The sequence below is a fragment of the Schistocerca nitens genome, chromosome 9 (genome assembly GCF_023898315.1).
Source record: "Schistocerca nitens isolate TAMUIC-IGC-003100 chromosome 9, iqSchNite1.1, whole genome shotgun sequence".
NCBI classification, from domain to species: domain Eukaryota; kingdom Metazoa; phylum Arthropoda; class Insecta; order Orthoptera; family Acrididae; genus Schistocerca; species Schistocerca nitens.
In genome coordinates, this window is record NC_064622.1 from 302,443,134 (window position 1) to 302,470,298 (window position 27,165).

General features: G+C 38.5%; 1 protein-coding gene across 1 annotated transcript in view; it reads left to right on the forward strand.

The window, feature by feature from the left end:
• Positions 1–12,384: 12,384 nt before the first annotated feature.
• The window catches only part of LOC126203675 (protein odr-4 homolog), a 52,642-nt gene continuing 37,861 nt past the window's right edge, over positions 12,385–27,165 (forward strand). The window contains exons 1-3 of the mRNA XM_049938041.1: positions 12,385–12,583; positions 12,660–12,827; positions 17,354–17,559. Of these exons, the coding sequence (XP_049793998.1) occupies positions 12,488–12,583; positions 12,660–12,827; positions 17,354–17,559 (470 nt within the window). The 5' untranslated portion in view covers positions 12,385–12,487. The remainder of the gene's footprint in view (positions 12,584–12,659; positions 12,828–17,353; positions 17,560–27,165) is intronic.

A 27,165-nucleotide genomic window follows, 5' to 3' on the forward strand; every position in this document is an offset into this window, starting at 1 on the left:
GCACGTGATGCGACCTATTAAGTAATACAGTTATAACAAGTTTTAGGACTTTGATGTTAATAACAACCAATACAAGGTCTCTTAAATTTGTAGTTCAGAGATCATGTTCTACTGTCAGTTCCGTTCTAAAAATTCTAGAAGGCAAAGTTTTAATTCAAGTGAGCTAAAACTTTTTCTGTGATTTTAACCAACTTACCTACATGTATGCAAAAATTGTGAAGATTCTAATTTGATTCATAACATTGTAATTAAATATTGTGTGTCTGAGAAACCAGTCATTTAGAGACTGCTACCGTGTGCATAAGGTGGATGGCAGCAGGTGTTGCCTTGGCCGTCTGCTGTGCCACATATATAAATACAGCCTGAGAGGCAAGACAAGGCTTCACTTCACACCCAGCCACCGTAAGATCCGCGTCAGTCAAATGCCGGAGTGCGCGCTGCCTCCGATGATGTCAGAAACAGGCTGTTGCAAAACTCTTATTATTTTCAGTAATAATAGGAAGTAAACTTGCGAGGACTGTACACCTTCCTGGATCGCTTAGATTTCGTAAAAGTAACTGTTAGTGTGCCGCCTGTAATATTAACAAATCCGCATGGCAAGTGGTGACTATTATTTTCCACTTTTGTGGCGACCATTTACTTTTGACTATCAGTGGTCAGGGCGAGACAATTTAGTAGTAACTTAACGCAGTGGTCGCCTCTGAACTCCTGATAATGCTGTATATGATAGAGAGATTTACTGTCAGAATGAACATAATGAACATTACAGTGTTGTGCATGTGGAACTTTACCAAATATATGTATCAATTAGAATTCAAAATCTTCATTTACAATCATAGTCCTGATCCTTCTGAGCAAATAGAGAATAGAGACATTTATTTTAGTGGCCTGGACAAGAATGTGGACTTGCAGACTGGGAACTATGGTCAGTATGTTCTCCATCGCTTTCTGGCTGACCGCAGAAATAGTTACCAGGCCCTCGTAAAAGACGGCAAACAATATTTACTATAATTTCAATTTCCTCCAATGACTCACGATGATTATTATGATAACCAACCCGCCACCCCACAAGTGAACAAAGCACGACATATTCGTATTACTCATACCTTCATACAAAACCAATCTATTACCCTTCGTTCACGAGCACTAGTTTTGAGCATGGCATATATGTTACAGAGAACTCATAATAAAAGTAATATGTTACCATCACTACAAGAGGGAGACGGCATCCAACTCTCAAACCAACTGCTATGCCAGACTGAGTGCTAAAAATTATCAGGATAACGTCTCCATATGTAACTGCTGGATGATCACTCAGACGATACCTTCCTAAAATGCATATGAACACCACATACAAGGCATATAAAATATTCTCTGGTTACATCTAACTTTACACATATTTAATAGTCGACTCCTGAACTTCCATTTCCTGCCACAACATATAAATATTAAACATTACTGAATGCTCCTTGTTGCAAAAACTTGAGTGTTGGATCAGAAGCCAACAAAACAGAATAATAAAACAAGGAAATACAAAAATGGATTAAAATGTTATATCACTATAACATAGAAACTATGATTCAACCTGCCAGCAGAACTAGCACAATGGCCAGAGGTTTTATTTTCGAAAGGAAAATTTATTCATAATAATTCAAAATTCATGTAAATTGAAATCACTGTTTTTGATAGCTGCTAGGACAACCAAATATATGTTTAATGTCTGCACAATTAGGAGCATCAACTTGTTAATGAATGATGTCACTTAGGATATCAAGGCTAAAAACTTATGGGCAGTATCGAAGGCTCAAGTTGACGCAAAAATTTGTTCTATTAGCACATGCAGGATTTAGTCATTCTTCTTTAAAACTGTGTTTTGATCATTTTGACTTGGCCTGCACCGATGACTTGTTGCAAAAAAAAAAAGTTTGATCAACACAGATTACTTTGCAAATGATTTATTTTCAGGTTATTCAGTAACAATACGAGTTTTAAAGAGTTCTTTTCTCAGATGAAGAATATTTCAAAACACCATAAAATAGCAATTTACTGTGAATTCTTGAATTTTTTTTCTTTTATTAAAACATAGGCAAATACAGTAAACATGTTTAACTAAGACACTAAACCACTCATTGGGGTTTTTCTTTACTTTTTATCAAGTAAGTTATATTATGATTGTAAATTTGACAATGACAACTGATCTGAATAAAGACATGTTCATAATAAACTGGAATGTTTAGCGTAGTACCACATTATTATTATTATTACATTATTATCACTATTATTTTCACACATTGTTGAATCATGGAGTGGTTTTAGATTCGTTTTCCTGCTCTTCCATATGGCTTCCTATCTAAGCTCTCCTTATACCCTTCTTAACTTGTTGGGCCCATGGCATGTTTTTCCTCTGTCTTATGTGTAAGCCTCGTTATTGGGAGTCTTTGAACATGTCCGTAAAATTTTAATCTTTGTTTTTTAATTCGTGATAATTTCTCTATAGTTTTATGGAATTTTAGTCTCTGTCCATCCTCCATTTTTCTGACATGTCATTAGCAGCAGAAATATACCAACCGGAAGTGCCGTTGATTGTAACATATGAATTACCTGCCTCTTCATGATCTTTGTACAAGCTAGGAAATAAATATCCAAATATTTCAGACAAGGAAGAATATGAATGTCATTGCTCCTTGTTTCACTTGTTTTACTTGTAGCAATTAAAACTGTCTTGTTAGGGTTCTGACTAACCACACACTCGGAAATCGCCACATGTTTGGAAATAAGTAGCCAAATACTTATTTCAGTCCTCGTTTTCTAATCAGACGAAAGTGTAAATAACACCGAATTTTGCAGAATGTACTGATATTACATTCATAAAAAAAGTCGCACTACAACACTAAGATGAAAAAAATTTGCATATAATTCAACATGAACCTACAGTAGTTTCTTGGACTTTGCAATCCACAACACTATGCAGTCACTACGCTTACATGCGACACAACTCCTGGAAGTCGAAAAACGGATTTCGTCAACCGTTTTTCTCTGTCTTGTGTACATGTTAATCTTGAAGCAGATTTGCTAGTCCAGTGAAATATGGCTTTTGGAAAACAACTGTTCCAGTTTCTGTTTTAGCCAGCACAATCGCTATTTCTCTTCAGTAAGATATTATTGGTATAGATAGCTTTATGCTCAATCTAATGTTTTTGCTTCTCCGTCATTATATAAAAAGTCACTCCATCCACATTAGTGGAATTTTTTTTAGAACAAGACATAGCCTGGCAACCCAAGCACATCCCAAAAACGGCTGTACATTTACAGGGTGACATTTATTGAACTATATGAAATAAAATCGTCATAACTTCTGAATGGTTTGCGTTAGAACATTAAATCTACCCGGTTAGCCGCAGGGGATGATTGAAATTAGTACGTGCATGTGCTTGTGCCTTGTTGTTGTCAGCCACTTTCGTTTGGATAGGTTTGACAATAAAGAAAACTGGCACATTTGGGGGGCTGATATCCGCATTTCGCGATCAAGAAGTCTCTTCACCCTCAACAGGTGACTGTGTGGTGCACAATGTCCAGTCACGGAATAATCATTGTAATATTCCTTAATGTCATAATGACTACTGAAGTGCATGTGAAGGTTCTGGAAAATGATTTCAACCCCATTATACAAAGTGAGCCTGATTTCGACAATATGTGGTTCATGCAAAACGGAGCTCGACCCAGTCAAAGCAGGAGAGTGTTCGATGTCCTGGAGGAGCATTTTAGGGACCGCATTTTGTCTGTGGGGTGCCCAGAGGCCACTGGCGTGGGCCTCAATTGGCCGCCATATCCTCCAGTTATGAACACGTGCGACTCCATTTTGTGGGGCTATATTAAAGACAGAAATAACCCTAAAACAACTAATGAGCTGAAAATAGCCACTCAGAAGGTCATTGACAACACTGATATTCCGACACTTCAATTGGTCATGAATAATTTCGATATTCTTCTGCGCAACATCATTTCCAATGATGGTGGGCATATCGAACATGTCATAACCCAAATATGAATATCTATAGTGATGTTTACATGTTGAATAAAGTGTATGCACGCCATAGTTTGTAGCTAATTTACGTTTTTTTCATATAGTTTAATAAATGTCACTCTGTAAGTGTGAGCAAGAATCAGTTGTGGAAGTGGAATACTGGGAGCCAGAACTGAATTTCCAGAATCGATTTTAGAGTGCTTACATGATCATTCAGAAGCTCTACTCTTCTCCTGTCACCAAATATACCTTCACCCCTATTGTCTATCCCAACCATTCTTCCCTCTTAACCTGCCACACTTCCACTCCTTATGTTAGCTTATTCAAATTCATATGCTTTTCTGTTGTAGCTGACACTTAATCAGTATTTGATGCATTTCTATTACAAACATCACTTCAACAGTATTACTCAACAGCAACATCAGCTACTGCAACATAAATTTTATCTTCGCTGAAAATTAGGATTGTTGTTGTTGTTGTTGTGGTCTTCAGTCCTGAGACTGGTTTGATGCAGCTCTCCAAGCTACTCTATCCTGTGCAAGCTTCTTCATCTCCCAGTACCTACTGCAACCTACGTCCTTCTGAATTTGCTTATTGTATTCATATCTTGGTCTCCCTCTATGATTTTTACCCTCCACGCTGCCCTCCAATACTAAATTGGTGATCCCTTGATGCCTCAGAACATGTCCTGCCAACCGATCCCTTCTTCTAGTCAAGTTGTGCCACAAACTTCTCTTCTTCCCAATCCCATTCAATACTTCCTCATTAGTTATGTGATCTACCCATCTAATCTTCAGCATTCTTCTGCAACACCACATTTCGAAAGCTTCTATTCTCTTCTTGTCCAAAACATTTATCGTCCATGTTTCACTTCCATACATGACTACACTCCATACAAATACTTTCAGAAATGACTTCCTGACACTTAAATCTATACTCGATGTTAACAAATTTCTCTTCTTCAGAAACGCTTTCCTTGCCATTGCCAGTCTACATTTTATATCCTCTCTACTTCGACCATCATCAGTTATTTTGCTCCCCAAATAGCAAAACTCATTTACTACTTTAAGTGTCTCATTCCCTTATCTAATTTCCTCAGCATCACCCGAGTTAACTCGACTACATTCCATTATCCTCATTTTGCTTTTGTTGATGTTCATCTTATATCCTCCTTTCAAGACACTGTCCATTCCGTTCAACTGCTCTTCCAAGTCCTTTGCTGTCTCTGACAGAATTACAATGTCATCGGCGAACCTCAAAGTTTTTATTTTTCTCCAGGGATTTTAATACCTACTCCGAACTTTTCTTTTGATTCCTTCACTGCTTGCTCAATAGAGAGATTGAATAATATCGGGGAGAGGCTACAACCCTGTCTCACTCCCTTCCCAACCACTGCTTCCCTTTCATATCCTTCGACTCTTATAACTGCCATCTGGTTTCTGTACAAATTGTAAATAGCCTTTCACTCCCTGTGTTTTACCCCTGCCACCTTTAGAATTTGAAAGAGAGTATTCCAGTCAACATTGTCAAAAGCTTTCTCTAAGTCTACAAATGCTAGAAACGTAGGTTTGCCTTTCCTTAATCTTTCTTCTAAGATAAGTCGTAGGGTCAGTATTGCCTCACGTGTTCCAATATTTCTACGGAATCCAAACGGATCTTCCCCGAGGTCGGCTTCTACTAGTTTTTCCATTCGTCTGTGAAGAATTCGCGTTAGTATTTGGCAGCTATGACTTATTGAACTGATAGTTCGGTAATTTTCACATCTGTCAACACCTGCTTTCTTTGGGATTGGAATTATTATATTCTTCTTGAAGTCTGTGGGTATTTCGCCTGTCTCATACATCTTGCTCACCAGATGGTAGAGTTTTGTCAGGACTGGATCTCCCAAGGCTGTCAATTAGCCTAATTTGAAAAATGTCGTGGATAGGGCAGGCTCCTCTACACCTGCATAATCATGGTCAGCTTCATACTGTGTGCCAAACCATGCACCAGATGAAACATCTTGCTATCACATATTTCATTCCACTGATCAGTCAACACAGTAGAAAATTTTGTAGAAAAGAACCATGCAACTGTAAGCCATGCCTTACATAATCGAGAATGTAAGAAACACTGCATTTTAGAACAATACTTTGAGCTAAAAAACTCCTCCCATAAAATGTGAAGTGATCATTCCATCCAGTCTATCACCATACCACTATGCCCTAAGAACTTCCTGTAACACCACAGCTGAAATATCAACCTGCATCTTGGCCGGAGCAAAACAGCTGCCTCATCACAAGTAGCAACCTGATGCAACCAAACCCCTCTTATCCCATCTTATTCAACATGCACTGGTAATCACATAGGCAAATAAACGTATCAGGACCAGCCCAGTTTAAAACACAGTGCAAACTCATTATACCAGAATGGTTTGAGTTATAGCACTGCAAATTGCAATACGCTACAAGGATCACACTACCACTCTGAACTTTAACTGTAAATACCCTACTTCTTTGATTGATTACTGTTCCATTTACTCTGACTGTTCCATTTACTCCTGTACTGGTAGTTAGCTTTTTGCTCCAGTAAACTGAACTGTACAAGTATCTGATCGATGTTATTTGATGTATGCTAGTTTGCGGTAGCTGTAATAGAAGATAAATATATAATACATAAGTGATATTTTTGGATATTGCATGTTATCCACTTTCTTATCACTATCCCTAAACATATTGCACTGGGTGGACAACCATTCTTTTCAACTGAATCCAGCTGCCACATCCTCCTTAAACACTCTCATGAAGTCTCCATACAACTGGATATCCCTGTTTAATTCCACTTTCATCATACCCCACACACCATACTCTATCCCACTCTCCACAATCCCCAATTGAAAATACAGCCACATCCTATGGTTTATGCTGAACTTAAAGGCATGTTTCTATTGGCAAAACTGCTTGCAACTTGCTACACCAACACATTGGCAATGTATTCGTTGTTCATGACCCACCCCCACTTAACAAAAAACATTTGTACATAAGTAATCACATTGTCGGCTACACTGAACTAGCGGCAAACATTGCACGTTATGTATTCCCATCAAGATCTACGTTATGACAAGTGAAGATGAAAAATTAATGACATGTAGTGCCATGTTAATAATACTCAATGAAATGAACAGTCGAAGAAAAAGACAAAGACTTTGCTAGTGGGCAAAAACATATTGTAGAAGATGTACTGATAGGGATCAGGACTACAATATTGTGTGACCTGGAAAAATGGCATCTACAACGAACCATACCAATGCTGGCTTTGTTCCTGCTTTCTACATCTACATCTATATGACTACTCTGCAATTCACATTTAAGTGCTTGGCAGAGGGTTCATCGAACCACAATCATACTATCTTTCTACCATTCCACTCCCGAACAGCGCACGGGAAAAACGAACACCTAAACCTTTCTGTTCGAGCTCTGATTTCTCTTATTTTATTTTGATGATCATTCCTACCTATGTAGGTTGGGCTCAACAAAATATTTTCGCATTCGGAAGAGAAAGTTAGTGACTGAAATTTCGTAAATAGATCTCGCCGTGACGAAAAACGTCTTTGCTTTAATGACTTCCATCCCAACTCGCGTATCATATCTGCCACACTCTCTCCCCTATTACGTGATAATACAAAACGAGCTGCCCTCTTTTGCACCCTTTCGATGTCCTCCATCAATCCCACCTGGTAAGGATCCCACACCGCGCATCAATATTGTAACAGAGGACGAACGAGTGTAATGTAAGCTGTCTCTTTAGTGGACTTGTTGCATCCTCTAAGTGTCCTGCCAACGAAACGCAACCTTTGGCTCGCCTTCCCCACAATATTATCTATGTGGTCTTTCCAACTGAAGTTGTTCGTAATTTTAACACCCAGATACTGAGTGGAATTGACAACTTTGAGAATTGTACTATTTATCAAGTAATCGAATTCCAACGGATTTCTTTTGGAACTCATGTGGATCACCTCACACTTTTCGTTATTTAGCGTCAACTGCCACCTGCCACACCATACAGCAATCTTTTCTAAATCGCTTTGCAACTTATACTGGTCTTTGGATGACCTTACTAGACGGAAAATTACAGCATCATCTGCGAACAACCTAAGAGAACTGCTCAGATTGTCACCCAGGTCATTTATATAGATGAGGAACAGCAGAGGTCCTAGGACTCTTCCCTGGGGAACACCTGATATCACTTCAATTTTACTCGATGATTTGCCGTCTATTACTACGAACTGCGACCTTCCTGACAGGAAATCACGAATCCAGTCGCACAACTGAGACGATACCCAATAGGCTCGCAGCTTGATTAGAAGTCGCTTGTGAGGAATAGTGTCAAAAGCTTTCCGGAAATCCAGAAATACGGGATCAACCTGAGATCCCCTGTCGATAGTGGCCATTACTTCGTGCGAATAAAGAGCTAACTGCGTTGCACAAGAGCGATGTTTTCTGAAACCATGCTGATTACGTATCAATAGATCGTTCCCTTTGAGGTGATTCATAATGTTTGAATACAGTACATGCTCCAAAACCCTACTGCAAACCGACGTCAATGATATAGGCCTGTAGTTCGATGGATTACTCCTACTACCCTTCTTAAACACTGGTGCGACCTGCGCAATTTTCCAATCTGTAGGTACAGATCTATCGGTGAGCGAGCGGTTGTATATGATTACTAAGTAGGGAGCTATTGTATCAGCGTAATCTGAAAGGAACCTAATCGGTATACAATCTGGACCTGAAGACTTGCCCGTATCAAGCGATTTGAGTTGCTTCGCAACCCCTAAGGTATCTACTTCTAAGAAACTCATGCTAGCAGCTGTTCGTGTTTCAAATTCTGGAATATTCCATTCGTCTTCCCTGGTGAAGGAATTTCGGAAAACTGTGTTCAATAACTCCGCTTTAGCGGCACAGTCGTCGGTAACAGTACCATCGGCACTGCGCAGCGAAGGTATTGACTGCGTCTTGCCGCTTGTGTACTTTACATACGACCAGAATTTCTTCGGATTTTCCACCAAATTTCGAGACTATGTTTCGTTGTGGGACCTATTGAAGGCATCTCGCATTGAAGTCCGTGCCAAATTTCGCGCGTCTGTAAATTTTAGCCAATCTTCGGGATTTCGCGTTCTTCTGAACTTCGCATGCTTTTTCCGTTGCCTCTGCAACAGCGTTTGGACCTGTTTTTTGTGTACCATGGGGGATCAGTTCCATCTCTTACCAATTTATGAGGTATGGATCCCTCAATTGCTGTTGCTACTATATCTTTGAATTTGAGCCACATCTCGTCTACATTTGCATAGTCAGTTCGGAGGAATGGAGATTGTCTCTTAGGAAGGCTTCTAGTGACACTTTATCCGCTTTTTTTAAATAAAATTATTTTGCGTTTGTTTCTGGTGGATTTGGAAGAAACGGTATTGAGCCTAGCTACAACGACCTTGTGATCACTAATCCCTGTATCAGTCATGATACTCTCTATTAGCTCTGGATTGTTTGTGTCTAAGAGGTCAAGTGTGTTTTCGCAACGATTTACAATTCGCGTGGGTTCGTGGACTAACTGCTCGAAATAATTTTCGAAGAAAGCATTTAAGACAATCTTGAAAGATGTTTTCTGCCTACCACCGGTTTTGAACAAGTATTTTTGCCAACATATCGAGGGAAGATTGAAGTCCCCACCAACTATAACTGTATGAGTAGGGTATTTATTTGTTACGAGACTCAAATTTTCTCTGAACTGTTCAGCAACTATATCATCGGAGTCTGGGGGTCGGTAGAAGGAGCCAATTATTAACTTAGTTCGGCTGTTAAGTATAACCTCCACCCATACCAATTCGCATGGAGTATCTACTTCGACTTCACTACAAGATAAACCACTACTGACAGACACAAACACTCCACCACCAATTCTGCCTAATCTATCTTTCCTGAACACCGTCTGAGACTTCGTAAAAATTTCTGCAGAAATTATTTCAGGCATTAGCCAGCTTTCTGTACCTATAACGATTTCAGCTTCTGTGCTTTCTATTAGCGCTTGTAGCTCAGGGACTTTCCCAGCACAACTACAACAATTTACAACTACAATTCCGACTGTTCCTTGATCCAAGCACGTCCTGTATTTGCCATGCACCCTTTGATATTGCAGCCCACCCCGTACTTTCCCGAGGCCTTCTAACCTAAAAAAGCGCCCAGTCCACGCCACACAGCCTCCGCTACCAGTGTAGCCGCCAGCTGAGTGTAGTGAACTCCTGACCTATTCCGCGGAACCCGAAACCCCACCACCCTATGGCGCAGTATGATTGACCCCAACTGAACAGCACAGTCCGGAGGGTCAGTATCGAGCTAGCTCAGTTGCTTTGGGTGTCTACTTTGTAAAGCATAGGTTTGGTTCCTGTTGACACTACTGGTAGGTGGGACTTCACAAGGCATAATCTGCAACGCAATAGCAAAGTGAAGGGTAAACTGGCTAGGATAACAGCAAAATCTTTAATGGGGGACAATGAAACTCATGGGAGTACGTCTTTTTTAGACTAGGATCAGTGTCCCATGTTTCAGCATTGAATTAAATTAAGCCTAATGAGTAGCTCAGAGAGGCAGGTACTAGAGGTGTTAAAATATAACAAGATTTTCATAAAAATACGATGAAAAAAAAAAAAAAGTAGATGAGCTATTTGTTTGGTCACAAGATATACAAACTGAGGATGGAGTAGATGAACTATGCCTCTCTGAACACCATATAGTCACAGGTATGGAAAAAGATAAATGTAGGGGCAGCTTTTGCAGTTTGTTGACAACATATCTCCCCTGAAGTCGGTTAATGAACCCTATTGTCGTTGATTTCTTTGCTGCAGAGCATTCTGCGTTATTTTTGCGGCTATGTTAAAAGGCCAGTTCTTTCACCCTTGTTTTCCACAATTTTTGCGGAAGATGACGCGCGCTTACCGGTACACCTGGACTCACAACGTCTTTCACATCTTCTTCAGATATGTTTTGTGGAAACTGAACTCAAACTTACTTGTTTTAGTTGCCTGTGATTGAATTGAATGGTTGCAAAAGAAAGTATGTTCTGCCAGGTACAACACTCCCAAATAAACCACAGAGAACTTCAAACACATATAAAGAAATACGTAACAAATTCTCGGATTACTTTGTAAGCCCACAAGGCAAAATAATTACAGCTGAATATTGTAGCATAGTACTGAATAAAAAAAACATAAGCAATCATAATTTTGTTTACCTCTTTGTCCACTGTAGCCCTTGTTTCATTTGATTCCTGAAAACCCAGGAGCCGGAAATAATCGAAAAAAAAAAATCCACTTAGTTTCATACAGTGAGTCGGTCCCACTTCCAAATTTCCTTCTTTCTTCTATTTTTCTTTTCTCGCGTTTATCCTGTGATATGTGAGACACGATTTTTGTCCACACCATTGCTGCCGGTGCCAAGTGCCCCAGCAATTTTTCTGAGAGAGTCGCGCTTGAGCTTCCTATTTTTGTAATTGGAACTTCTAACGTTCCATAAGCACTCCTCAGTCTGATGGAGTGCGACAATTGCGTGAATTTTGTTTTTTGTCCACACCAGCCACAGGCTGGCGGAGTGGGGTAAGTTTGTGAATATTGCTTTTTTTCTCTATCCAGTTTAGAAAAAGAGAATCCAACCACACGGAAAACAGATGAACTATCCCGACACAGATGGTGGCAACATGTTGGCGAACATCGGTACTACAGAGCTGCATTAAACTGAGCTGGGAACATGTTGCAGAACATGTTTTGAGCTCAGTGCAAACGTGCCTTTTACTCTCTCACATCGCTCATATGATAATTTATTTTTTTACTCTCATGCCCCCAACATCAGCTCCCATACTATATTTCATTTCTACTTCTTTCATCGTGATACCATTCAGCCAACTGTTTAACCGCAGTTGGTCTTGAAACCCGCAGTGTCATCTCTATGCGATTCACTCGTTATCCAGCATTGCATTAACGACACAACGTTGCAGTGAAAAATCACCGTTAGCACGTCAGGTTCGCCTGTTTTTATAATATATTTTAATGTTTGTTTAAATTACACAGGCCTTACAACATTTACGTAGCTGAAGCGCAGTCACATTGTTGGTGTGAACGTATCCCTCATTAGGGAAATGAAAATAAAGAAATAAATGAAAACATTATTATCCGACTGAGGAATTCTTCTCTTAAGCCGTAAATATTTGTAGTCTCTAGGTGTTGGCAAATATTCACAATGTCTTCTTGCGGTCTCCATATTCAGCATAGCATTCTAGTTGTGTTTCTGTCAAACAGCAATTATTATATCGCTGCTATTAATGCCACAGATGCACATGAAGCTGTCTGCGGCAAAGACCACGTAGCCACGAGGTATGGAGTGCCGTATCCGTATGTCAATTTGAAACATAATGCAGACATCGAAATAGGTAACTTACAGAATGGGAAGACAAGTACTTGCCGAGGAAGGAATTTTGCCGAATCTTCAGGCACTTGCCAAACCAGATTGTTATGAAGTCGGTTTAATTATTGGCCAGGTGTGTGCGAATGAGATTTGGCTTGTAGTTTGTTGACATTTAATATTTGAGCAGTATAGGTTATGTTTATCCGTAGACATCTGGACAGCGAGATTATGTGATACACCTGGCGAGAACGCCAAGACCTGCTAATAAGGATGAAACTGAAGATACCCCAGATGAACGAAAGAGACCGAGCGATCATGTTGTGATAAAATCATTTAAAGATCTCCAAGAACATTGGATTGCAGAGCACGCAAAACATGTAAGTTCTAACAAAGCAGCTGTGTGCCGTATAGGGTAGGCAAAATGTCAATGTGACAACGGTATTATATTGTGGTAACCAACTAAAAAATGGGTGAACACTTGGTACTAACAGAATTCGCGTACTTTGTCTGGAAACATTATCACTGTTGCTTAAAACATTATTATTATATGGATAATTTCCTTAAAGACTATTCACAAAACAACGAGCAGTGGTTCAGAAAAAAATGTTCTTAAATATGTGCACTAATATGTTATTAACATATTGAGCTCCATAAACACACAATCATCATCTTATTCGTGATAATAAATACTAGTAGCAGGCTTCCCCTTAGTAAATTTTCTGATGACTACATATTTCATTGAACGTGTAAGAATAAGTGAAACAAAAACGTGTTAACTTATTACACTATTGCTGAAACATGTTTCATAACGTTAGGTTCAGAAATATATTGGTGTAAATTTTAGAGACGGTTGTATGTTAAAAACAGTAACTGTCGTGCAATAAATAAAAAAAATTCTGGTCCACATTGATGTTTGTGAGTCTAATTTTGTGTTGTCATTCTGCTCCGTCTGTAGAGCTGTATACTATTATTTAGGCTACAATTTTTAGGATGGTTTTCCAATCAGTCAATTCAGAGTCAGTCTATTTGTAAAAAATGAGCTAACTGTAGCCTGTATGTGTCCAACTATTATTATTATTATTATTGTTGTTGTTGTTGTTGACATGTGGAAGACATTTGAAGAAATTCACTGTTAAGGAAGTAAAACATAATTCCCACCATGTACAAACACACTGGCACAACACACAATTTCTATTTTGCCATAATTAGATCTGTTCAAATTTATGGTGGACTATTGTAACCAAATGTAGGAAATCAGAATATAACCCCAATATTTTAGGGAATAAAGGAAGTTATCAGCTGAGCCATGCTGCCTTTACAGTGTCATTATATTGGAGCAATCTGCAGTCACTGCTGGAAATACTGATTTTTCTTAATGCTGTTGTCACACCCTTATAAATAGTGTGGGACACAACATTAGAGTCATCTAAACCCATGAATAGTGGGTGTGGTTTTGTTCTGTAACATAATGGTGATGTGCCATGTGATACCATACATGTGCTAACAGAAGGAGAGCATGACACTGCTATTATTTCCTTGTCCATATACTATTTTTTAGAATATAGGTTGTGGTGACAGATTGATCTGTAGCATAGTCCAAAGTATAGGTTAGGTAGAAAGGGGACAGTTTGGTGAGAATTTGTGAAGCAGTATCAAAAGCTTCACATATTCCAAATATTGTGTCAAACTAATTGAATAATTCAATATTGAACAGTTAGCTGGTCACATTAAATCACATTCTAAACAATTTTTTGTATGTAATGAGAGTTAAAATATTTTTTTTTCCTTTATCCGCTCTGTGTTTGGAACACTGTGACTGTCTTGTTAAAGGTTTCAGGAATTACCGCAACCAATTGCCATTTTTTCTTCAATTTTTATTTATTCATGACCGTAATAAACAGTGATTGGTTGCAGTAATTCCTGAAATATTTTTTCTTGTCATTCAATCATTCATTCATCATATTACATAGATCCTATCAAGCTGGATAATTTTCAGTGCTGTAGCGTGAGTCAAGATATTCTTTAATGAAGACAGACAGCATAGTTAGTTAGTAGCATGTTCCATAGATTATAGATTCTCTTACCAAAACTATTGAATGAGTCAGTTTTCAGCATATGTTTGTATATTTAGTGTTAACATTAATTGAAAAACATTATTTTTGGGTCTGCTCATGCAACTACATTTATCTGTATTTCTGTAGTAATGGTAAACTAGTACTGCACTGATTAATGTTATTTATTCTTACACCATCACAATTTAAGTGGCTGCTTTAGTAAGGAAGGTGTTACTTTGGGGGAAAAATAGCTGTTATCTCCTTAGTTATAATACAGTTACTGTCAGTCTGCTATTAGACAGTGTATATTCCATTAATGTGGAGTCTGTCATGAGTCGACCGGCAGCCACAGCAGATCCTCACATGTAACACCATGGCCTGGCATGGAAGTAAAACATCCATCACTATGCATGCAGCAGTCATCATTTCCCACACCATGAGTGTGGTCTTTTGGCACACATCACAAAAAAAAAAGAAGATATCTCCCTGAACATGTGATGGCTCTCACGAAGGAAACACATTTAATGGTAAACAACAGCCTTTTGAGAACAGTATTAATGGTTACCCCCTTCGAGAGAGATCTGAATAGTTGTATCCATTAGCAGTTAAATTGTGACTTAGACATGGAATATACCTCACCTGCCCTGAAGAGGGAAGCTTAGCTGGACTGTTCATCATGTTTATGTGCTTGGCTACTGCTTAGTGTATCTGATACAGGGTGATTCAGGATGTACGTCACATAATTTGTGAGGTCATTCTATGTGTGACAATAAATATTAAAAGAAGTCCAATTTTCGATTGTTACTGAACTGGGGTGGGTTGAAAATGACACATCCATGGATGAATATTAGTGAAATGCTTTGTAGATGCTGTGGTGGACAGAATAATGGTGGGACAGATGACTGATCCATCCTTCAAAAGGTCTCCACAGTCCCATACCCACCTCATTGTACTTGTCCAAGGTGTGTTGTGTAGCAGACCAAACATCATTTCAAAGGGATTTAATGTGGGCTACAGCATTGGTGATACGAGCAACAAGTTCTTCATGTGTATCCACCTTCGTAGCGTACACCTGCCCTTCAATTAGCCCCATAAACAGAAGTGTAATGGGGTTAGGTTGGATGATCTGGCAAGCCAGTTGATAGGTCTGCCATGGCCAATCCACAGTTGAGGAAGTGTGTTATTCAGATACTGGGCTACAGGTCTGATCATTAAATTGGTGACCCATCACATTGCAGGTACACTTGCCATTGTTGCTGTAATGTTATGTCTTCCAGAAGTGGAGACAGGTCTCAGCAAATGTATGTATGCTGTGACTTTCCTGTGATTTGTCAGGAACACAAGCCCTACCACCAGGTTATCAATCATACCACACCAGTTGTTCTCTGGCAGCCTAACTTTGAATCTTGTTTCCTTAGTGTCAAGAGAGTTCTCCATCACCCATGAATGAGAATTGTCAGTGTTTTTAATACCATTGCATGCAAATGTAGCCTCATCTGTAAATAAAGTGTGTTGCATGACACCTCTGTGTACAGCAAACATTTCACAAAATTATAGTCTGCTTACCGAATTACCTGGATGTACAAAGATGTTGCATGGGCTGCACATGGAATGGGTGCAAGCCCTCGGAATGTAAAGTTCACCACACTTGCAGTTGTGGAATATCGAGTTGACTGCTTATGTGCCATGTATTGGTGATGGGACTGAGTTGTACCATTGCAATAATGTCTTCCTTTTCCTCAGCTGACTCGACAGCCTCACATTCTGATGTTACTTGTATACTGGGTAGTATTTTGGATTTGTTCAAAAACCCCTGGGAAATTCTCTGTCGCAGGGGGTTTGTTGATCAGGAAAATGTCTCTCATGTTCTGTCACAGCCACATGTGCACTACCATAACTACTGTAAACAAACAATACATCTTCATGGGTGAACATATGCTTCATGTTGATATTCACGGACATGATGGACTTGTTCAATTAAACTCTCATGCACAACACGCACACGGCCTCACAACTGCACACTGAGTCAACTCACAATTGCACACTGGATACGCATGCAGTTGTTGCCTCGGTGCAAGTGCTTCTATCTGTTGGAGAATCCCAACACTTCTTGTAGGAGTGATCAGTCATCTGTCCCTCCAGTATTCTGTCCACTATAGTACCTACACAGCATTTTAGTAAGTAATATTATAACTTGTTTTCACAGTCATTCATGGAAGTGCATAGTCTTCAACCCGCTCCACGTCCGTAATGATCAAAACTCAGGCACATGTTCACAGGATGTTTTTGGTTTATTTTCACAATTACAGCAACCTCACAAATTATGTGACATTTCTCCTGTATATGGTGAGTGGTTACATTGTAACCTGGACGTTGGGGTATGCTACAATAAGCAAAAAAAGGTGCAAATCTCCAAAAGCTAACATTTTTGTAGTCTTCCAGCACTTGTATCCAAAAATTTTTCTTTAACATGTCTGACTTTGGGACTGCCTCTAATAAGCATGGTGCATTGACACAAGGAATGGTTAACATTTTTCTTTATGTTGTGTGTTCTGGCAGAATTGTGTATTGTTCCTTTCTATGCTAATATGAGATGTGATGGATGTGCAGCAGGAAGAGAGGTAGTTGCAATAGTGGTTTCATGAAAGATAGCTGTGGGAAGTTCAGTAATGTAGGGCACACAAATAAGCAGTGAAAAATTAGTGAGAGGAGGTTAGTATTAGCATACCCATTTTATTGTTTCATAATATCATAAAGTAAGTTTTGTATTAATGTACTGTGGTGCCTTAAATGAAGATTTGAAGAAAATAGTGTTTAACTTGTTTACTTATGTGTTTGCTGTTTTACAGGTCACCCGGATGTTGCCAGGTGGTTTCTCCGTTATGGGAGTCTTTACAGTTGGCCCTGGTGATGTTTTTGCAGATTCTTTAGGGCTGAAACAGCTGCGGCAAGTTTTGGTCCGCATTAAAAAACATCTTTCCACTAATCATTTCCTTTTTGGTGATGGCTGCTCCGTTGACAAGTTATTACTTCATTTTGACAGCAAAACACACAAGTATGTTTCCTGACTTGAGTGCCTTCATTATGTTTTTGCACAACTTAGTTAAGAGATCTCGCGACATTAATGATTCAGAATTCTGTTGTTCCCGAAATTTAATGAGACTGGATAAGTTTTCTTGTGGATATTTGTCATGTAAAAACAAAAGTTTAGTTGTTTGAGAACAACCGTAAAGAGAGTGTTCCCATATTTGACACAGAATGATGAACTTTCCACTCTCTTTTCGGTCTTGCCCACGAAGGAGAATTGTATTTTTCTGTTTTGTAACCTACTATAGTACAGATTTAATTAACTGGTGTGTTTACAGTTTGATTAAAATTGTGAATGTGGCCCTATCGTGAATCTAACCAAGCTATATATTTGTTTTGTAGAATGCATGTGATTTCTGTTCCTACAAATCGTATCAAAATTTTAATATGGTGATAGAAAGTAATGAGTGGGATACAAACACCCTATATGAGGGTTGTCTGTAAAATAAGATTCACGGTTATTTTTCACAATGAAAAATGTGTTGATTGGCATTAAATAATACATGTATGGAAAGCTTAGATATTTACCTATTTTTGAGATCAATGCGTTTATGCATGCAGTGCACCATCTTCTGTATACTTTCATCATAGAGCTCTCTCACTGTGCCATGAAGGAGTCTTAAAACCTCTTCTTTCAGCTCCTTTCTGCTTGTGAAATGCGTCCCACCCAGGTGTTCCTTCAGTTCAAGGAAGAGATCAAAATAATTGGGGCTATGTCTGGACTGTAGAGCAGGTGTGTGACAGTATCCCATCCATATCTGTTGATGAGATTGGTTGCATTACAGTCGATGTGTGGACAAGTGTTGTCCTGATGGAAATGCACTCCCATCATGAACATACCATTCCTCTTGTTTTAGATGGTGCAGCGAAGGTTCTTAAATATTTCACAGTAATTATATGTATTGATTGTTGTACTGGCAGTTAGGAATTTGCAGAATTATAATCACTCCCAGTCCCAAAGCATTCTCACCATCACTTTGCTGGCAGATGGTGTTTGTTTAAACTTCTGCTGCTTCGGCGACACTGGATGTTTCCACTGACAGGATTGTTGTTTCATTTCTGGTGTTGTGTAGTAGACCCAGGTCTCGTCTCCAGTGACAATAGAGTTCCAGAATTCCTTGCCATCAGCTGTGTGGGCCTAAAGAAATTTGTGAGCTGCTTCCACACATTTCAGTTTGTGGTCTTCCAGAACCATTCTCAGGACTCACCTTTGCACAAACCGTGGCATAGCCTAAATGATCCATCAAAATTTTGTCAATTCTGATCTTGCTGATATCAGGGATAATCCTGCAGAACTCCCGAACCATCACCCTTCAATCTCTCAGTATTGCTTCTCCCACTTTTACAATTGTTTCATCCAAAACTCATGGCTGTTGAGAACAGTGTTCATCATGGACATCTGTACTTCAATCTTTGTATTCTCTATACCATTTGCCCACATTTTTTATGCTCATACAAGTTTCTCCGAAGATTTCACACAGTTGGGAATGAATGTCTACCACCACAATCTGTTTTGCACACAAAAAATGAATCTCAGAGCAAAATTCACATCTTGTGTGAGACACAAGTGGGATTTCCATCTTAAACGACTGCCAAGCCAGGACTGAGTGTTGCAGATAGCTCGCCAGTGCGGGAAATGAGAGAGGCAGAGCCAAGCTACACGCCAGTTTTGCTGGATCCTGCATAACAGCGTTGCTTGCAAGTGCAGGTTCTTGGGAACCTTATTTTGCAGACAACTCAGATACATACATGTTCTTTTGGCCTTGGCTACATTGATTTGGTGCTGCAACTTGACTGAGGAGATGGGTTGTTGGGTGGGATAGATTACAGGTGAAAGGTGAGGAAATGTTGAGGGGCTAGTGACCATGGGTTGGGGTGGAGGGGCAGCAACAGAATGATACAGGGTTGGAAGGGGGAAATAGAACATAGGAAGAGGGAGACTGGAGAGAGCTTGTGAGTGAAAGGGAGGGCAGGGGCTACCTTCCCACATCAAGTTCACAAATCACTTTTTGCAACCTTCCCCACGTTACTAGTATGTGGATCACTGTGGATGTCGCCTTTACAGGGTAGTCATAAATACTCTGAAAAAGCTTGTGAGGGTGTTGCAGGGCAGGTTGTGCTGAGAAATATTGTCAAGGAAAAAAACATACATTGTGCCATTTCAGAATTATTTAGCATTGGAGTTAGCCAATTAGGTCATTTTGCACACAAATTCAAGCAGCCTGCCAGAGGCAGTGTTTCGAGACCCATTCTATGCATTTGAGGGACTTTTGTTAGCGAGTAATCACAAAAAAGAAAATAATAATAATAATAATAATAATAAATCTGAACTTTTTATTTATAATATCATGTGATACCAATTCAGAATTTCATGTGATGCCCTAGTGCCGTAAGAATAGTACTATTATAATAGTGCACAGAGTGGTGGCATAATGTAGTGGTTAAGGATATCATTAACATGCAGAAAGTTGCAGGTTCAAATCTTGTCAGATGACTTCAAGTTTTTTGTTCATTATTTGTGTGCAGTTACTTGCTTTAAATGTAATGTTTTTTATTTCTGCTTCCTTGTAGCATAATGTTAATCATGATACTAACATTTCATGCATCTATTTTTCTTCCTATGATTGTTTCACCTATTGGTATCTTTGTGCATAATATTGAAAAATTTGAAATTGGCAATTTGTCAGAAACCCAAATATGAAGTAATTTAATTATAAATACTGTGCAATGGTATCAGAATTTTAGTTTTTGTTAAAAGGTGTAGAGGGTAATTGTCAGTCAAACATTTAAAACATAAATTCTTGTTGTACTATGGAAAAAATAATGCAGATGAGGTAATGGGAAGAAAGAATTATAAGAAAAATGAAATTCAGTAACAATAAAGGACAGAAATAATAAATGCAGTAAAATGGACAGAAACACAAGATGTTAAAACAGCTGAAATGAAATAGACAATATATAAAAATAATCAAAATCACTTGAACAGGGATCATGAATGAAAAAAGAATGTAAATAACATTTAGACAGGGCGGTGATTCTTCTGGAAAATCTGGAATTCTCAGGGAATTACATTTCATCTGGAAAATTTGGGGAAATCTCGGGGAAGTTCAAGAATTTCATAAAATGTCAGGATATTCTGCATTTGTAACTTAACACTGAAAATGAATTTTATAATGTATTATAAATCACAAATTTTAAAATAATTAATACTTAAACAATTATGAGTATTATTCCATATAAATTACTGATGTTTAAAAACTGAAGTTAGAATACAGCTTATGGCTGGTACAGTAGCTTAGCTGAGAGGAAAGTAAAGTCATTATGTTGTATGCTGCCCCCTCTCCCTTTCCCCCCACTCACCATTATTTTTTCATGAGCCTCTTGACAGTATCTTCCTCCTTACACCTGGAATTCTCAGGTATTCCCCTCCCCCATCTCCCCCCACCCCCAAGTTTGAGTAGCCACCATGTGAGAACAAATGAGAAAGTGCATGTCGTGATTACAATGATGTGACAAAGGAATATAAATAAAAAATTAAATTTAAGAACATAATTGAATAAACATGGTGATCAAAGTAATTTTGATGATGATTTAAAAATAAAAAAAGTTAAAGCAGCCGTTGAGATTCATACCCACAACCTTCTGTGCATAAACAATGAATTATCAACAATCTAGGCAGTACTATTATGCTTAAGGCACTAATGTATCATGCGAAATACTGGTGCTTTCAAAATAGAGATCTCAACCCTGGGGACCTCTCCTTGTTAGTAGACACTCAGAAATGTAATAAAAAACATGAAGCAATTTTCCCAAGTCGTTCATGTAACAACAAAATAATAAAGAATGAAAGTAACTAACTATTCACAACAGCTGCTAGTGTTCTCCTCCAACCCAAATGCACACATGGCACTGTTGTGTCAAGAAATCTGCAAGTTTTCTGAATTCAGAAGTTTCCCTGGTTTCATCAAAGCCTAAATTATTCTCACAAGACACTCTTTTACAATGTCTGCTGGTGTCGCTTTGACAAATCTCTGCATGTGGCCACACAGATAAAAATCTAAAAGGGCAAAATCTGGGGCTGGTCTGTATTTCCCAATCCACCTCTCCGGATACAATGCGTCTAAATGCTCCTGTACCCCATCAGCGAAGTACAGTGGTGTACCATCATGTTGGTACACTTTACCTAACAGACTACTAGAGGAATGTCTTCTAAATACAATGGAAGGATGTTTTTGTGCAATGCTAAATACATCTATCCATGGAAATGAGGAGGAAGTAGGACAGTACCCAACAAACAGTCTCTTATATCTGCCCAAATGTTCACACCTATTTTATGCTAATACGATTTCACATATATGCTATGCGCATTTTTGTCATTTGAAATGAGGCTGTTTCGAGGGCTGAATGGCCTTTCTCTGGTGAAACACACCTAATCTGTCCACAACACTATCCTTTTGAAATTTGGAATTTCGATGCATTATTTTAAGTGCCACAGGGAATACTGATTCCAAGAAAGATAGTCCTCTTTCATTAAGTTGTACACTTTCTTTATGTGATACAGACATAGGTTTTTGTCATGTAGCATGTCCAATACTGCAGCGTGCAAAACCTGTAGTGACAAACAGGTGGATACATTTTACCATGATTAATTTTCAGGCATAATTTATTTCTCAGCACAACCTCGCCACCAACACTCTTACAAGCTTTTTGCACTGTTTCTGAACACCCTGTAGACCATGGTCTACCACTGTCACACACTAAATATTCTGCTGTACTACTGACTCCAAACTTATCACCTCACTCATACATGCAGCTAAGTATATGCTAACCCATAACTACTTCATGTTAGAGGGGAACTGATAGTGGTATCAGATGTGCCCTCTGCCACACACTGTAAGGTAGCATGCAGGGTGTAGATGTAGATTTAAAAGATTTACAAATAAATTTGTGCATGGCCATGAGACCATCATATGCAAACCTGTTCAAGTGCAATATTCATAATTGGTTTGTCTCTAAAACATAATTGTGATAACCGATTTATATATCTCATATCTACCAATGAACCTGGCTCCAGCTGTTAATTTAACTGTAGAAACAACTACTACTCATGTCAGCTGTCAAATTTTTATGTTGTGTATATAATCAGATTTATTTATATGCTACTAAATGCTGGAAATATCCCATTGCTGTACTGCCAGGAGTAGCAATTGGTTTCATATCACCTGAGGTGAAATCCCTCTTCTCAAACACTAAGAATATTAACAGTAAATAAAAAATTTGTCAGTTTAGGAATGGAATCCTCCTCAGCACGTAAATAAATCAGTTTTCCTGACACTATTATTATTTTCATAATTCTAATTTCAAATATGTATAAGGCAGTCATCTATGAAAACCAGTGGAATTATTTAGATCAGTGCATACTTGAAAGATAGTTTCAGTTTGAGTATTTCTGTTGTGAAAACTTTTTTTATTCATTCATTCAGTTTGTCTTTCATGAATCCCGTCAAGATGGGGAGCATTCAGGGATGTAGAAAGAGTCGAGCTGTACATTAAAGGGGCAGAAGCTGCCAGGGAATGCTACTTCTGTAATATACTGATAAGGAATTATGATTAGCACTAATGTAACCACACTATGAATTATGGAAATTTTTGTGTGTATATTATGAGAAAATGAGCTACTGTTGTTTCTCTTATTCTACTCAACCTGTTTTATCTAATGTTTTAAACAAAGTGTGTAGGTAACTTTACACCGACAGCTGTCAGCAGTTTGCATATCAGTATAGTCAGGATCTGTTTGTATTAAAGATTAGAGTTCACATATCTCAGAACAGATATTTGAAACATTATAAGAGGAGGGGCTAATGCAGTATTCTTTTACTTTTTCTTGATATCTAGGTATTTTAAATTTCTTGTCTCCTTTCTGGTGGTTACATGTTGTCATAAGCTTCTGCACTAGAGTATAAAACACTCTTCTGAGCCATAGAAAGGGATGCATAGCCTATATTAATTTTTTTATGCCTTATGAAATATGGACCTGCACATCTAAAAAGCTTTAGATTATTTGCAATCATACATCCAGTTTTCTCAGATTACTATCATGGCACATACTCTTTTTTGTTAGACTACCAAGCAAATTACAGATGCCTACCCATCTTCCTGCTGCTTAGTAAGTGTTTTTGCTGCACACCTTTATGCAGTGATGACTTCCTTTCTGAAAGATGAGTTGCTTGAATGTAAAAACCTTGGATAGTATTAAATGATAATAAGCAGAAAAATTGAAGCCCAAAATTGGTCGTGCTGTATTACTTAAGATGGTCAGAAAAATGTTTTTTTTTTTCTCTCTTCTTTTCAAAATTGTTATAGTTAGTTGAGCCAGTTTATTTTTTAAGATGCTTCCTTACTTATTTATAAACTTAGACCAAGTACCAAATTTATTAAAGTCCATGTACCCTTTTGCATTCAGTAATGAAAATAGTGAGTGAGCTACCATTTGCAGAAAATGATTTGTTAATTATCTCAAAGATATGATAACTATTTCTTCCCATTACAAATATATTCCATCAGATAAAAAAAAAATCTTCTCATGTTTTATTAACTGGAATACCTTTAACTGTTGAGAAACAGTATTGGAATTGTAGTAATAATTTATTGATCAAAGATGTCTGTCATATCAGGAAGCAATATTTATTGCTTGTAAGCTTTTGTTATTGAAAGTTCAACTGGAACCAAGCAATGTTGGAATGCAACAAAACTATACAACTTTTATGCAGATTTGTGAGTTAACATATGTAGGTAAATAAAATAACAGAAAAAGTTAATTTTTACGTGGTTTTGAAAGATTTTCTCTTGAATGTTTTTTTTAATAACACAGTTTTAAATTTGTGTAATTAGGCCCAAGACTATATCTACCACAGCCGCAAAATAAGTGGGGTATTTTTCCCCTAAATGCCAGAACTTCAGTTTTTAAACATATTTGAACTGAGCACATTACTTGTGCCAAAAAAAATTTTTTGTGCATGTGGGTAATTAGTACCCTGCACAATGGATCTCTCTTGAACGTCAAGTAGTGGAAGGGGTATGTGTATCCAATCGCCATATTATTGAGACACTGAGCAGCACCTGGCACTGTCTCCCATGTGTGTTTATCTTTTTGACAATCTTTAATTCAATCATACATGTAAGCTTATGCATTTGGAAATATTTAACAGGCATTCTTTGTAAGACATAATACCATCAGTATTTCATTTTTTATAAGACATAATACCAACAGTATTAAATAGTCACCATACAATTACTGTAAACCAGGTCCTATATGTTTGTACATGTCTACCACAAGATGTGAGGGACAATAAATACATAAACAAGATGGAAATATTCACAAAGCTTTTGGACTGTGTTTTTGCTCAGAGCTGACGGACTAATAAGAACATATGGTTGCTCGACTAAATTGTCCTGGCCAGCTACACTATGCCAGCAAAGTGACGTTGGGTATCCAGTTGAAGTAACTGAGGGCAACAAGAGTAAAATAAGGGATACAGAATGGAGTAGGGAACAAAGGGGTAAGAACTGGGATGGAAAGAAAGCAACACAGTGGGGTAGGCATGGCACAGGTGAAGCCATCCTATCACAGGCCAGAGAAATTGCCTGTGGTACACAACGAAATGTTAATGGGCGAGACTACAGAAAGAATAGTGTTTGTGTACTCACAGTCCAAAATGTTCAGAGTTTGGGTTAATAAGAAGTAGAGAAAAGTTAATTTGATGATTTTAATATTTCAGGAGTACCACAAAGTCTCCCCCCTTTTGCATAGAACTTTCTGAACCATGTGAAACTGTAAGAAAATTCCTTCTTTGGGCTGCTGTTCAACTCTTGTCTCAGTGGTTTGGATGTCAATTATGTCATCAAACCATTGACCCTTCGTGAATTTCTGCATTTCAACATTTTGTGGTAGGTTTGTACTGCTAAAACTTCAACACACAACAGCTGAACATTTTCTACTTAACACTACCTGCTCAGAATGGACTGGTTGAATGCACATCCGTTCATTACAATTGTTAGTTCAAGCTGCCACCATAGTTAATATGCTAATTTCACTTATATGTCAGGAATAAAATCAGTCTCAGAACTTTTTGGATGGGCAGTGTAGGTTAATGGAGAGAAGTGGAAAGTGTGGGGACAGAGGCGGAAATAAGTGACAGGTAGGGGCTAGTGGATGTTGGGACCAGGAGGATTAAGAGATCAAAGAATATGTTGTAAGGACAGTTCTCATCTATATGAATTGGACAGTCTGGCATTGTAGGGGGGGGGGGGGGTCTATACATGACTTACATTGTGAAGCAGCCAGTGAAGTAGAGCATCTTGTGCCCATCATAATGTTACGTCATTGAATAATCATCTCTGCTCTTAGCCACAGTTTAGCCTTGGCTATTTGTTTAGGTGGACATTTACTTGGCAGTCCAGTCCACAGAAAAAGCTGTGCAAAAGTGCCGATTGAGCATAAGGTAACTTCTTTCACAGATGGCCCTGTCTCACTTAGTATAATATATGCCTTTGATATGCTGAGTTGTTGTACATGATATTTCTTGCATCTGGATATGTTAGGGGTAGACATGACATTAGGATGGACCAAATACTTTGTAGATAGGGTGGAAGCATGCCATACTGAAATGAAGGGGACGATGTTTCTCACTCCGAGGCCTGTTGAGGAATGATGATAGGATTTTGGTCCTGACTCCAAATTGTGAAGATACGAATGAACTTAAACCTCCTGGTAGTTAACTACCTGGTGTGGTTAGGGACATTTCTCTGGATTGGCCACAAGTGGCATGTCATTTGATGATTTAATATGGGTGCACATGGCCATGCCATGGATGTAACTAACTTTTATTTTTGTCATACTGTTCGAGAATTGTCACCCTGTACCTTCTGTCCAATATTCACAAAGGTGCTGGTGCCTGTGTGTCCAGTCAGCATGATCAAATTAATATGTTTTAAAATTATGGCTTATCTTACCACTGTAATACGCTTGTGGTCTTGTGAATGGACCTAGCAAAGGTTTATGAGGTTGTGTTGGAGACAAGGAGTTCCTGGAAAGTAACAAGAGAGTGGCTGAATGGCGGAGGGGGAAGGGTTATGGTTCAAACCTGATATGAACTGGGAGAGGCAACGTTTTTGATTTCAGAGGTATTATAGCAAAAGTGTTCCCTCTAGTTATCAGATGAATGAGAGCAAACTTTGACCAGTGCACGTGACTAGATTCATGTATAATGCTGAAATAGAGAACTCTGGAATAGACTGAAACTTCTGTCGTGATTGAACTTCTTGTTAGATAGGTTGATAGATGTACTGGACATGTTCGGGTTCTGGTTTTTGTGAAATTCTGGAGCCTGGGGACTGCAGCAGTAGAAAAGTTCGACAAGGCAGGATATAGTGCCAAAAGTATCTGGCGCAGTTGTTAGAGGGGAAGGGTTCCTGGGGCCAGTGATATTCAGAAGTGGGAAAAGAAAGCCAGTCGATTGGATGACTTCTGGAAATGGTGTTTGGAATGCTTTTGCAGTTATTGGAGATCAAGGAT